This window comes from Salvelinus fontinalis, chromosome 40 (assembly GCF_029448725.1).
Source record: "Salvelinus fontinalis isolate EN_2023a chromosome 40, ASM2944872v1, whole genome shotgun sequence".
Taxonomy (NCBI): Eukaryota; Metazoa; Chordata; class Actinopteri; order Salmoniformes; family Salmonidae; genus Salvelinus; species Salvelinus fontinalis.
The window spans coordinates 5,982,711-5,997,115 of record NC_074704.1 but is presented as its reverse complement, the minus strand read 5'-3'; the positions used below and the strand labels follow the sequence as shown (position 1 = coordinate 5,997,115).

Genomic DNA, 14,405 nt, shown 5'->3' with positions numbered 1-14,405 from the left:
TAGCTACATAGTTTTCTTTGCTAGCTTTGTATCTAAGATAATTGTGTAGCTTTGAGTAATTATCGGTTAGCTAGCCAGCTATTTTCGCCTGCCGCGCTGCCGTCCTCCTACCTAGCCAACACTGCTAGCCAACACTGCTAGCTAGCCAGCTTGCCACCGAATAGCAGCATTGTAGAAACGAGTGCATTACAACGGAACGACTTGATTAGTGTAGTGTTAGCTGGCTACACAGTTGTCTTTGCTATCTTTGATTTGTTTGATCTTAGCTAGCTACTTAGCTGGCTACATAGCCGTCTTTGTATCAAAGATAATTGTGTAGTTATCGAGGTTCGCTGAGGTTCGCTAGCCAGGTATTCTCGTCCTAACGTAACGTAGGGTAGTCAACCCTGCTAGCTAGCCAGCTAGCCACCGATTAGCAGCACTGTAGAAACGATTACATTACAACGGAACGACTTGATTTGTGTAGTGTTAGCTAGCTACATAGTTTTCTTTGCTAGCTTTGTATCTAAGATAATTGTGTAGCTTTGAGTAATTATCGGTTAGCTAGCCAGCTATTTTCGCCTGCCGCGCTGCCGTCCTCCTACCTAGCCAACACTGCTAGCTAACACTGCTAGCTAGCCAACTTCTACCGAATAGCAGCACTGTAGAAACTTACATTACAACGGAACGACTTGATTAGCGTAGTGTTAGCTAGTTGTCTTTGCTGTCCTGGTATCCATGATAATTGTGTAGTTTAGAGAAATTTAGAGAAATTGTCGAGGTCACCTAGCCAGCTTCACTTTCAACAACGCAGCTACTGCTAGCCAGGCTACTTCACCAGCCAGCAGTACTATATCATTTTAGTCAATAAGATCTTTTATTTTATTTATTTTTTGCAACGTAAGCTTAACTTTCTGAACATTCGAGACGTCTAGCCCACTTGTCATTCTAATCTCCTTTGCTTTAGCGTAGCCTCTTCTGTAGCCTGTCAACTATGTGTCTGTCTATCCCTGTTCTCTCCTCTCTGCACAGACCATACAAACGCTTCACACCGCGTGGCCGCGCCCACCCTAACCTGGTGGTCCCAGCCCGCACGACCCACGTGGAGTTCCAGGTCTCCGGTAGCCTCTGGAACTGCCGATCCGCGGCCAACAAGGCAGAGCTCATCTCAGCCTATGCGTCCCTCCAGTCCCTCGACTTCTTGGCACTGACGGAAACATGGCTCACCACAGATAACACTGCTACTCCTACTGCTCTCTCTTCGTCTGCCCACGTGTTCTCGCACACCCCGAGAGCTTCTGGTCAGCGGGGTGGTGGCACCGGGATCCTCATCTCTCCCAAGTGGTCATTCTCTCTTTCTCCCCTTACCCATCTGTCTATCGCCTCCTTTGAATTCCATGCTGTCACAGTTACCAGCCCTTTCAAGCTTAACATCCTTATCATTTATCGCCCTCCAGGTTCCCTTGGAGAGTTCATCAATGAGCTTGATGCCTTGATAAGCTCCTTTCCTGAGGACGGCTCACCTCTCACAGTTCTGGGTGACTTTAACCTCCCCATGTCTACCTTTGACTCATTCCTCTCTGCCTCCTTCTTTCCACTCCTCTCCTCTTTTGACCTCACCCTCTCACCTCCCCCCCCTACTCACAAGGCAGGCAATACGCTTGACCTCATCTTTACTAGATGCTGTTCTTCCACTAACCTCATTGCAACTCCCCTCCAAGTCTCCGACCACTACCTTGTATCCTTTTCCCTCTCGCTCTCATCCAACACTTCCCACACTGCCCCTACTCGGATGGTATCGCGCCGTCCCAACCTTCGCTCTCTCTCCCCCGCTACTCTCTCCTCTTCCATCCTATCATCTCTTCCCTCTGCCCAAACCTTCTCCAACCTATCTCCTGATTCTGCCTCCTCAACCCTCCTCTCCTCCCTTTCTGCATCCTTTGACTCTCTATGTCCCCTATCCTCCAGGCCGGCTCGGTCCTCCCCTCCCGCTCCGTGGCTCGACGACTCATTGCGAGCTCACAGAACAGGGCTCCGGGCAGCCGAGCGGAAATGGAGGAAAACTCGCCTCCCTGCGGACCTGGCATCCTTTCACTCCCTCCTCTCTACATTTTCCTCTTCTGTCTCTGCTGCTAAAGCCACTTTCTACCACTCTAAATTCCAAGCATCTGCCTCTAACCCTAGGAAGCTCTTTGCCACCTTCTCCTCCCTCCTGAATCCTCCTCCCCCTCCCCCCCCCCCTCCTCCCTCTCTGCAGACGACTTCGTCAACCATTTTGAAAAGAAGGTCGACGACATCCGATCCTCGTTTGCTAAGTCAAACGACACCGCTGGTTCTGCTCACACTGCCCTACCCTGTGCTTTGACCTCTTTCTCCCCTCTCTCTCCAGATGAAATCTCGCGTCTTGTGACGGCCGGCCGCCCAACAACCTGCCCGCTTGACCCTATCCCCTCCTCTCTTCTCCAGACCATTTCCGGAGACCTTCTCCCTTACCTCACCTCGCTCATCAACTCATCCCTGACCGTTGGCTACGTCCCTTCCGTCTTCAAGAGAGCGAGAGTTGCACCCCTTCTGAAAAAACCTACACTCGATCCCTCCGATGTCAACAACTACAGACCAGTATCCCTTCTTTCTTTTCTCTCCAAAACTCTTGAACGTGCCGTCCTTGGCCAGCTCTCCTGCTATCTCTCTCAGAATGACCTTCTTGATCCAAATCAGTCAGGTTTCAAGACTAGTCACTCAACTGAGACTGCTCTTCTCTGTATCACGGAGGCGCTCCGCACTGCTAAAGCTAACTCTCTCTCCTCTGCTCTCATCCTTCTAGACCTATCGGCTGCCTTCGATACTGTGAACCATCAGATCCTCCTCTCCACCCTCTCCGAGTTGGGCATCTCCGGCGCGGCCCACGCTTGGATTGCGTCCTACCTGACAGGTCGCTCCTACCAGGTGGCGTGGCGAGAATCTGTCTCCTCACCACGCGCTCTCACCACTGGTGTCCCCCAGGGCTCTGTTCTAGGCCCTCTCCTATTCTCGCTATACACCAAGTCACTTGGCTCTGTCATAACCTCACATGATCTCTCCTATCATTGCTATGCAGACGACACACAATTAATCTTCTCCTTTCCCCCTTCTGATGACCAGGTGGCGAATCGCATCTCTGCATGTCTGGCAGACATATCAGTGTGGATGACGGATCACCACCTCAAGCTGAACCTCGGCAAGACGGAGCTGCTCTTCCTCCCGGGGAAGGACTGCCCGTTCCATGATCTCGCCATCACGGTTGACAACTCCATTGTGTCCTCCTCCCAGAGCGCTAAGAACCTTGGCGTGATCCTGGACAACACCCTGTCGTTCTCAACTAACATCAAGGCGGTGGCCCGTTCCTGTAGGTTCATGCTCTACAACATCCGCAGAGTACGACCCTGCCTCACACAGGAAGCGGCGCAGGTCCTAATCCAGGCACTTGTCATCTCCCGTCTGGATTACTGCAACTCGCTGTTGGCTGGGCTCCCTGCCTGTGCCATTAAACCCCTACAACTCATCCAGAACGCCGCAGCCCGTCTGGTGTTCAACCTTCCCAAGTTCTCTCACGTCACCCCGCTCCTCCGCTCTCTCCACTGGCTTCCAGTTGAAGCTCGCATCCGCTACAAGACCATGGTGCTTGCCTACGGAGCTGTGAGGGGAACGGCACCTCAGTACCTTCAGGCTCTGATCAGGCCCTACACCCAAACAAGGGCACTGCGTTCATCCACCTCTGGCCTGCTCGCCTCCCTACCACTGAGGAAGTACAGTTCCCGCTCAGCCCAGTCAAAACTGTTCGCTGCTCTGGCACCCCAATGGTGGAACAAACTCCCTCACGACGCCAGGACAGCGGAGTCAATCACCACCTTCCGGAGACACCTGAAACCCCACCTCTTCAAGGAATACCTAGGATAGGATAAAGCAATCCTTCTGCCCCCCCCCCCCTTAAAAGATTTAGATGCACTATTGTAAAGTGGCTGTTCCACTGGATGTCATTAGGTGAATGCACCAATTTGTAAGTCGCTCTGGATAAGAGCGTCTGCTAAATGACTTAAATGTAATGTAAATGTAATGTAAATGTCCACCACGACATAACACCAAATATACAGACCCTACTGAGTACATCCTTTCTGGGCCTATAGACCTCAGTCCACCATGACATAACACCATATATATAGATTCTACAGACCCTACTGAGTACTTCCTTTCTGGGCCTATAGACCTCAGTCCACCACGACATAACACCATATATACAGACCCTACTGAGTACCTCCTTTCTGGGCCTATAGACCTCAGTCCACCACGACATAATACCATATATACAGACCCTACTGAGTACATCCTTTCTGGGCCTATAGACCTCAGTCCACCATGACATAACACCATATATACAGACCCTACTGAGTACATCCTTTCTGGTTCTATAGACCTCAGTCCACCATGACATAACACCATATATACAGACCCTACTGAGTACTTCCTTTCTGGGCCTATAGACCTCAGTCCACCATGACATAACACAATATATATAGATTCTATAGATCCTACTGAGTACTTCTTTCTGGGCCTATAGACCTCAGTCCACCATGACATAATACCATATATATAGATTCTACAGACCCTACTGAGTACTTCCTTTCTGGTTCTATAGACCTCAGTCCACCATGACATAACACCATATATACAGACCCTACTGAGTACATCCTTTCTGGTTCTATAGACCTCAGTCCACCATGTTATAATACCATATATATAGATTCTACAGACCCTACTGAGTACTTCCCACACTATTTTTACATCGGCTCAAATATATATATTTTTCTCTATAAATCAATATGTATTCCATATAAAGTGATTTAAAAAAATAAAATATGTATTTAACTAGGCAGGTCAGTTAAGAACACATTCTCATTTACAATGACGGCCTAAACTGGCCAATCCCGGACGCCGATGGGCCAATCGTGCACCGCCTTATGGGACTCCCAATCACGGCCGGTTTTGATACAGCCTGGAATCAAACCAGGGTGTCTGAAGTGACACCTCTAGCACTGAGATGCAGTGCCTTAGAAACCTGCTCCACTTGGGATCATGCTGTTTAATCAGGATGACACCCCTATATAGATTCTAAAGACCCTACTGAGTATTCGCTACAATAATTTTACTGCGGCTCCCAGAATAGTTGTTTCTCTATAAGCCAATATGTAACGTTATTCCATATAGAGTGATTCCCGTTGGGGGCATTTATTTGACCTTGGAACATGTTTTTAAATCCACATTTAATACAAATGTCACTTAAATATGAATAATTGTTCATGTTTAGACGATTATTTTTCATATATAATTAATGAATACAAGTTATTGACACGCTATTTAGAAAAATGTAGACATTCCATGACCCGGAAGTTTTAGTGTTGCTGACGAGACGCCGAGCTAGTGCCACGTTCAAAACATCTGGGAACTCGGAAAAATACGTGGTCAAATCATGACGTCAGTGATCTTCAGGTCGGAAAGTCGGAGAAAGAGTTCCCAGATGTTGAGGCCTGAGTTCAAGTTGGAATTCAGAGTTGGATGACCGTTTAAATCGACAGTTGTCCCACTTATTTCCCAGTTGTTTTGAACGCACTGAATCGGAAGTCGGAGATTTTCGAATTGCCATTTGTTTTGTACGCGACATAGAATTGTACCGCAGTAATCACAGGCATGAACCTATAACATTTGTTTGCGGACCGCCATACTACCAAAGAAGAAGACGCTGCTCTAATCAGTCATCTCGTTAGCTTGCTAGCCAACATAGCCAAAACATTGGCGCTCTTTAGACACTGTGTTTTAAGCACACTTCTGTCGTATCTACTAGTTACCCCATTTAATGTCATATGTACGCAGTTGTTAGTCAGCTAACTGGCTTGTTAAATTAGCAGTAGCACTAGGCCAGTCGCTAATTCTAACTAGCTAGCTAAGTGACATCCCCGACCATGAGTTCACTGAGTTACTTGCACCCTGCTAAAGAAGAGGAGGCATGCTGGGCGGAGAAAGAAGCTCCCGTGAAAGTGGAGAGGGAAGAGGAGGCTGTTAAACAAGAATCAGAGAATGAGGCTGTTACAGTGAAAGAAGAGGAAGAAGCTTTCAGAGTGAAAGAGGAGGAAGATGCAGTTTTTGCAGTGAAGGAGGAGGGGGGGATCACTGACGAAGACATTTTGGGATTGAAGGAGGGGAGATTACTGTCACATTAGAGGAGACGGAAGAGAAAGACGTTTTTGGAGTGAAGGAGGAGAGGGAGATTACTGTCACATTAGAGGAGACGGAAGAGAAAGACATGTTTGGAGTGAAGGAGGAGAGCGAGATTACTGTCACATTAGAGGAGACGGAAGAGAAAGACGTTTTTGGAGTGAAGGAGGAGAGCGAGATTACTGTCACATTAGAGGAGACGGAGGAGAAAGACGTTTTTGGAGTGAAGGAGGAGAGCGAGATTACTGTCACATTAGAGGAGACGGAAGAGAAAGACGTTTTTGGAGTGAAGGAGGAGAGCGAGATTACTGTCACATTAGAGGAGACGGAAGAGAAAGACGTTTTTGGAGTGAAGGAGGAGAGCGAGATTACTGTCACATTAGAGGAGACGGAAGAGAAAGACGTTTTTGAGGTGAAGGAGGAGAGCGAGATCACTGTCACATTAGAGGAGACAGAAGAGAAAGACGTTTTTGAGGTGAAGGAGGGGGAGATTACTGTCACATTGGAGGAGGAGACTGGAGATCTGATTAACACCAGTGAGTACTGTCTTAAAAACAGGGGCACAAGCGCTGCAGTTGTTGATCTGTGTGGCTTTAAAAGGGCATTCTTCACACATTTACATAACAATGTTATTCCAGGTGCGAAATGCTTGTGTTTCCAGCTCCGACAGTGCAGTAATACCTAGCAAAACCTAATACCAAACAATACACACAAATCCAAAACATTTGAAGAAAGAAATGAAGAAATATCAGAACGAGAGATGTCAGAGTCCTGAATATAAATATATATAATGGTGTTTATGGACAGTATCTGAACAAAAAATGGTGGGTACAGCATTAGTTATATAGGATGAGCCATAATTAGAATACAGTATATACATATGAAGTGGGTAAAGCACTATGTAAATATTATTAAAGTGACCAGTGTTCAATGACTATGTACATAGGGCAGCAGTCTCTATGGTGCAGGGTCGAGTATCGGGTGGTAGCCGGCTAGTAACAGTGACTAAGTTCAGGGCAGGGTACTGGTAGGAGGCCTGCTAGTGGTGAATATTTAACTCTCTGATGGCATGGAGATAGAAGCTGTTTTTCAGTGTGTCTGTCCCAGCTTTGATGCCGCTGTACTGCCTCCGCCTTCTAGATGGTAGAAGGGTGAACAGGCTGTGGCTCGGGATCCTTGATGATCTTCTTGGCCTTCCTGTGACACCAGGTGCTGTAGATGTCCTGGAGGGCAGTGTGCCCCCGATGATGTGTTGGGCTGACCGCACCACCCTCTGGAGAGCACTGCGGTTGCAAACGGTGCAATTGCCATACCAGGCGGTGATACAGCCCAACAGGATGCTCTCGATGGTGCATCTGTATAAGTTTGTCAGGGTTTTAGGGTCTTTAGCCTCCTGAGGTTGAAGAGGTGCTTTTGCGCCTTCTTCACCACACTGTCTTTGTGAATGAACCATTTTAGGTTGTCGGTGATGTGCAAGCAGAGGAACCTAAATTTTGACTGTGGCCCGTCGATATGGATGGGGGCATGTTCTCTCTGCTGTTTCCTGAAGTCCACGGTCCTTAGTTTTGTTGACGTTGAGGGAGAGGTTATATTCCTGGCACCACTCCGCCAGGGCCCTCACCTCCTCCCTTTAGGCTGTCTCATTGTTGCTGGTAATCAGGTCTACCACTGTTGTGTCGTCAGTAAACATGATGATTGAGTTGGAGACGTGCATGGCCGCGCAGTCATGGGTGAACAGGTAGTACAGGAGGGGGCATTATTATAGAATAATATAGTAACCAAAAATGTGTTAAACAAATCAAAATATATTTTATATTTTAGGTTCTTCAAAGTAGACACGCTTTGCCTTGATGACAGCTTTGCACGCTCTTGGCTGTTGCAGCAGATGACCTCACCGGGTTCCAGTCCTATCAGCTAAAAACATTTTTCACATCCCAAGTTCATACAAACCAAATGTTAGACTACTAGAAGCTAAGGGGTAATAATGTCAAAATGTTTTTTCAGAGTGGAGATTAGTTTATGAATTGCCTGGCTGGGCTGATGGGACAGTGGATGTGTAGAATGGAACTGTCCCCAGGCATTACCTGTGGATCATCGTGATTAACTAACAGCTATCAACCATTCAGCATTCAAGATCCAAATGTACCATTTTATGAGGGATCTAGTCTGGATTAAACCTCATAGTTTATTCATGTGGCGGTTTCAGTTAGGGCTGTTTAACCAAATACTCTGTTTGTATTTGGCAGGAGAGAGGCCGGACTCTCACTCTGACAGCGGGAAGAGTCCTTCAGGGGAACCAGACCCAGAGACGCCCATACCAGCGGGACAACACCACACTTCCCATTGGGGAAAGAGTTTTAAGCGGTTATGGACACTAAAAGGGCATGGGAGAACACACACAGAAGAAAAGCCTTACCACCGCTCAGACTGTGGGAAGAGGTTTAGCCAGATAGACAGCCTGAAACGACATGAGAGAATACACACAGGAGAGAATCCTCACCACTGCTTCCAGTGTGGCAAGAGGTTTACCCGTTTATGTTACCTGAAAATACATGAGAGAATACACTCTGGAGTGAAGCCTCATCACTGTTCCCAATGTGGAAAGAGTTTTACCCATTCAGGGAGCCTGAAAAAACACGAGAAAACGCACTCAGGAGAGAAGCCCTACCACTGCTCCCAGTGTAGAAAAATATTTAACAGTTTATGGCACCAGAGAATGCATGAGAGGGCACACACAGGAGAGAAGCTTTATCACTGTTCCAACTGTGGAAAGAGTTTTACCCGGTTAGGGAACCTGAGGACGCATGAGAGGGCACACACAGGAGAGAAGCCACATCACTGTTCCCACTGTGAAAAGAGTTTTACCCGGTTAGGGCACCTAAGAACGCATGAAAGGGCACACACAGGAGAGAAGCCATATCACTGTTCCCACTGTGAAAAGAGTTTTACCCAGTTAGGGAACTTAAGAACACATGAGAGGGCACACACAGGAGAGAAGCTTTATCATTGTTCCCACTGTGGAAAGAGTTTTACCCGGTTAGGGCAGCTGAGAACACATGAGAGGGCACACACCGGAGAGAAACCTTACCACTGTTCCTTTTGTGAAAAGAGTTTTACCCGGTGGGGGAGCCTGAAAAAGCATAAGTGGATACACACGCGTGAAAAGCCCTACCAGTGCTCCTTGTGTGGAAAGAGTTTTACCCAGTTAGGAAACCTGAACCAGCATGAGAGGACACACACAGGAGGGGATAAGACCTACCACTGCTCCCAGTGTGAAAATAGTTTTACCCGGTTAAGGCATCTGAATAAGCACGAAAGAATACATACACAGGAGGAGAAGACATACCACTGCTCTCAATGTGGAAAGACATTTTCCCAGTCAGAGGACCTGAAATCACATGAGAGAATAGAGAGGCTGTGTTCTGACTTGTGTTTTTGATTGAGCATGTGTTTTTGTTTATGCGAAAAACAAAAACAAATTGTATGTATGAAAGCTTTCATTAAAAGAATAGGTCTACTTTTAATTTTTTATCGAGACCATGATCATATATAAAAATCTGATATTAACATTTTGTTTTGATTAGGAACTTTGATTGATTGGATAGTATCAATCCTTAGATGTTCATGTTATGATTTTTGGATATTTCAAAATGTAAATAATTAAGTAGATTTATTGGAAGGTGCATTTCTCTGTTTTAACCTTAATCTCTTGAATGTAGTTGTTTCATTGCGTACATTTGTGTACTATTCATCAAGCGAAAGGTGTATGAAAATGTGATGATGTAGTTCTGATGACGTTAAGATGTTGACATGAAAAACATTCACTTCCTCGTGAAAATTCCCATCAGTATTATTCCACCATGTCAGAGAAAACTCTGGTGCTGATTGTAAAAAGGATTTGATTAATGCAAAATATTGTGTTTGGGAAAAAAAAACATTTGGAACACCAATATATAATTATATACATCTACATTATGTATTGTTATACCATGTAGGAGCAGTATAGACCTAGTCTGTTCATTATATACATCTACATGATGTATTGTTACACCATGTAGGAGCAGTATAGACCTAGTCTGTTCATTATATACATCTACATGATGTATTGTTACACCATGTAGGAGCAGTATAGACCTAGTCTGTTCATTATATACATCTATGTATTCTTACACCATGTAGGAGCAGTATAGACCTAGTCTGTTCATTATATACATCTACATGATGTATTGTTACACCATGTAGGAGCAGTATAGACCTAGTCTGTTCATTATATACATCTACATGATGTATTGTAACACCATGTAGGAGCAGTATAGACCTAGTCTGTTCATTATATACATCTACATTATGTATTGTTACACCATGCAGGAGCACTATAGACCTAGTCTGTTCATTATATACATCTACATGATGTATTGTTACACCATGTAGGAGCAGTATAGACCTAGTCTGTTCATTATATACATCTATATGATGTATTGTTACACCATGTAGGAGCAGTATAGACCTAGTCTGTTCATTATATACATCTATGTATTCTTACACCATGTAGGAGCAGTATAGACCTAGTCTGTTCATTATAGACATCTACATGATGTATTGTTACACCATGCAGGAGCAGTATAGACCTAGTCTGTTCATTATATACATCTACATGCAATCTGTTTTCCGATCAGGTTATGGATGTGTTACTGCAACTTTAAAGGTTCTAAATGATGTCACCATTGCCCTTGATTCTAAGCAATGTTGTGCTGCTATTTCTATTGACTTGGCCAAAGCTTTTGATACAGTAGACCATTTCATTCATGTGGGCCGACTAAGGAGTATTGGTGTCTCTAAGGGCTCTTTGGCCTGGTTTGCTAACTACCTCAGAGTGCAGTGTATAAAGTCAGAACATCTGCTGTCTCAGCCACTGCCTGTCAGCAAGGGAGTAGCCCAATGCTCAATCCTAGGCCCCAAGCTCTTCTCAATTTACATCAACAACATAGCTCAGGCAGTAGGAAGCTCTCTCATCCATTTATATGCAGATGATAGTCTTATACTCAGCTGGCCCCTCCCCGGATTTAGTGTTAAACACTCTACAACAAAGCTTTCTTAGTGTCCAACAAGCTTTCTCTACCCTTAACCTTGTTCTGAACACCTCCACAACAAAGGTCATGTGGTTTGGTAGGAATAATCCCCCTCCCCACTGGTGTGATTACTACCTCTGAGGGTTTAGAGCTTGAGGTAGTCACCTCATACAAGTACTTGGGAGTATGACTAGACGGTACACTGCCCTCCTCTCAGCGCATATCAAAGCTGCAGGCTAAGGTGAAATCTAGACTTGGTTTCCTCTATTGTAATCGCTCCTCTTTCACCCCAGCTGCCAAACTAACCCTGATTCAGATGACCATCCTACCCATGCTAGATTACAGAGACATAATTTATAGATCGACAGGTAAGGGCACTCTCAAGCTGCTAGATGTTTTTTACCATTCGGCCATCAGATTTGCCACCATGCTCCTTATAGGACACATCACATCTATATCTATACATAGATATATCTATACATCACACTCCACTCTATACTCTTCTGTAAACTGGTCATCTCTGTATACCTGGCGCAAGACCCACTGGTTGATGCTTATTTATAAAAACCCTCTTAGGCCTCACTCCCCCCTATCTGAGATACCTACTGTAGCCCTCATCCTCCACATACAACACCCGTTCTGCCAGTCACATTCTGTTTAAGGTTCCCAAAGCACACACATCCCTGGGTCGCTCGTCTTTTCAGTTTGCTGCAGCTAGCGATGGGAACGAGCTGCAAAAAACACTTAAACTGGACAGTTTTATCTGCATCTCTTCATTCAAAGACTCAATCATGGACACTTACTGACAGTTGTGGCTGCTTCACGTGATGTATTGCTGTCTCTACCTTCTTGCCTATGTGCTGTTGTCTGTTCCAAATAATGTTTGTACCATTGTTTTGTGCCGCTACCATGTTGTTGTCATGTTGTGTTGCTACCATGCTGTGTTGTCATGTTGTGTTGGTACCATGTTGTGTTGCTGCCATGTTGTGTTTATGTGTTGTGTTGCTACATGTAATAATAACATGTATGATTTATATAAAGTTCTTTAGTGTTAAAACATTAGTGACATAATTATAATGCTGTGTTGTCATGTGCTTTGTTGTTCTTAGGTCTCTCTTTATGTAGCTTTGTGGCGTCTCTCTTGTCGTGACGTGTTTTGTCCTATATTTTTATTTATTTTTAATCCCAGACCTTTTGGTAGGCCGTCATTATAAAATAATAATTTGTTATTAAATCTTCTTAGGGATATAGGAGTCCCGTTAACGGTTGTGTCACGATCGCAGATTTTAAGAGAAACAACACATGTCGGTCCATATAAGTGTCTTCTATCGGCTGAAAGCTTCAATTCTTGTTAATATAACTGCACTGTCTAATTTACAGTAGCTTATTACTGCGGGAAAAAATGCCATGCTATTGTTTGAGGAGAGCTCCTAACAACAAAACACTTTTTCACCGCGATAGGTTTGATAAATTCACCTCTGAAGGTGAAATGTGTACTTACATTCTGAAATCTTGCTCTGATTTAACATCCAAAGGGTCGCAGAGATAACATGAAGTGTTGTTGTGTTAGATAAAATCCTTTTTAATATCTTATAAAGGTCCATATAGCATGCACGATCGATTTTGTATTTCCACTCGTTCAATTTGCAAAGAAAGGAATCTGTGAAAATCTCACCCTAAACCAGTCAAATCATATTTGTATTCCACAAAGATCCTAGAACGTAAACAGACTCCACTATATCATTAGGGGTGAGGATATCCTATAGGACACTAAATTTGGTCAGAGAGCGACGCCTTCATCTCACGCCGATGACGCGGCCGGTCTTCATTTGATCAAATCAAATTTATTTATATAGCCCTTCTTACATCAGCTGATATATCAAAGTGCTGTACAGAAACCCAGCCTAAAACCCCAATTAGCAAGCAATGCAGGTGTAGAAGCACGGTGGCCAGGAAAAACTCCATAGAAAGGCCAAAACCTAGGAAGAAACCTAGAGAGGAACCAGGCTATGAGGGGTGGCCAGTCCTCTTCTGGCTGTGCCGGGTGGAGATTATAACAGAACATGGCCAAGATGTTCAAATGTTCATAAATCACCAGCATGGTCAAATAATAATAATCACAGTAGTTGTCGAGGGTGAAACAAGTCAAAACCTCAGGAGTAAATGTCAGTTGGCTTTTCATAGCCGATCATTGAGAGTATCTCTACCGCTCCTGCTGTCTCTAGAGAGTTGAAAACAGCAGGTCTGGGACAGGTAGCACGTCCGGTGAACAGGTCAGGGTTCCATAGCCGCAGGCAGAACAGTTGAAACTGAAGCAGCAGCATGGCCAGGTGGACTGGGGACAGCAAGGAGTCATCATGCCAGGTAGTCCTGAGGCATGGTCCTAGGGCTCAGGTCCTCCGAGAGAGAGAAAGAAAGAGAGAATTAGAGCGAGCATACTTAAATTCACACAGGACACCGGATAAGACAGGAGAAATACTCCAGATATAACAGACTGACCCTAGCCCCCCGACACATAAACTACTGCAGCATAAATACTGGAGGCTGAGACAGCAGGGGTCAGGAGACACTGTGGCCCCATCCGATGACACCCCCGGACAGGGCCAAACAGGCAGGATGTAACCCCACCCACTTTGCCAAAGCACAGCCCCCATACCACTAGAGGGATATCTTCAACCACCAACTTACTATCCTCAGACAAGGCCGAGTATAGCCCAGAAAGATCTCCGCCACGGCACAACCCAAGGGGGGGCGCCAACCCAGACAGGAAGATCACGTCAATGACTCAACCCACTCAAGTGACCCACCCCTCCTAGGAACGGCATGGAAGAGCACCAGTAAGCCAGTGACTCAGCCCCTGTAATAGGGTTAGAGGCAGAGAATCCCAGTGCAGAGAGGGGAACCGGCCAGGCAGAGACAGCAAGGGCGGTTCGTTGCTCCAGAGCCTTTCCATTCACCTTCACACTCCTGGGCCAGACTACACTCAATCATATGACCTACTGAAGAGTCTTTAGTAAAGACTTAAAGGTTGAGACCGAGTCTGCGTCTCTCACTTGGGTAGGCAGACCATTCCATAAAAATGGAGCTCTATAGGAGAAAGCCCTGCCTCCA

General features: G+C 45.5%; 1 protein-coding gene across 1 annotated transcript; it reads left to right on the top strand.

Moving 5' to 3' along the window:
• The first annotated feature begins 5,478 nt into the window (after nt 1-5,478).
• On the top strand, nt 5,479-10,472 carry LOC129839892 (zinc finger protein 436-like). The gene is made up of 2 exons (XM_055907599.1): nt 5,479-6,761; nt 8,472-10,472. The coding sequence occupies exons 1-2, from the start codon at nt 6,314-6,316 to the stop codon at nt 9,662-9,664; spliced, it is 1,641 nt and encodes a 546-aa protein (XP_055763574.1). The 5' UTR covers nt 5,479-6,313; the 3' UTR covers nt 9,665-10,472.
• The last annotated feature ends 3,933 nt before the right edge of the window (nt 10,473-14,405 follow it).

Excerpts from the sequence above, each read along its gene's own strand:
- LOC129839892 (XM_055907599.1), top strand. The coding sequence starts at position 6,314 with ATGTTTGGAGTGAAGGAGGAGAGCGAGATTACTGTCACATTAGAGGAG. Across the intron at positions 6,762-8,471 it reads TGGAGATCTGATTAACACCA|GAGAGAGGCCGGACTCTCAC; the intron begins GTGAGTACTGTC and ends TGTATTTGGCAG.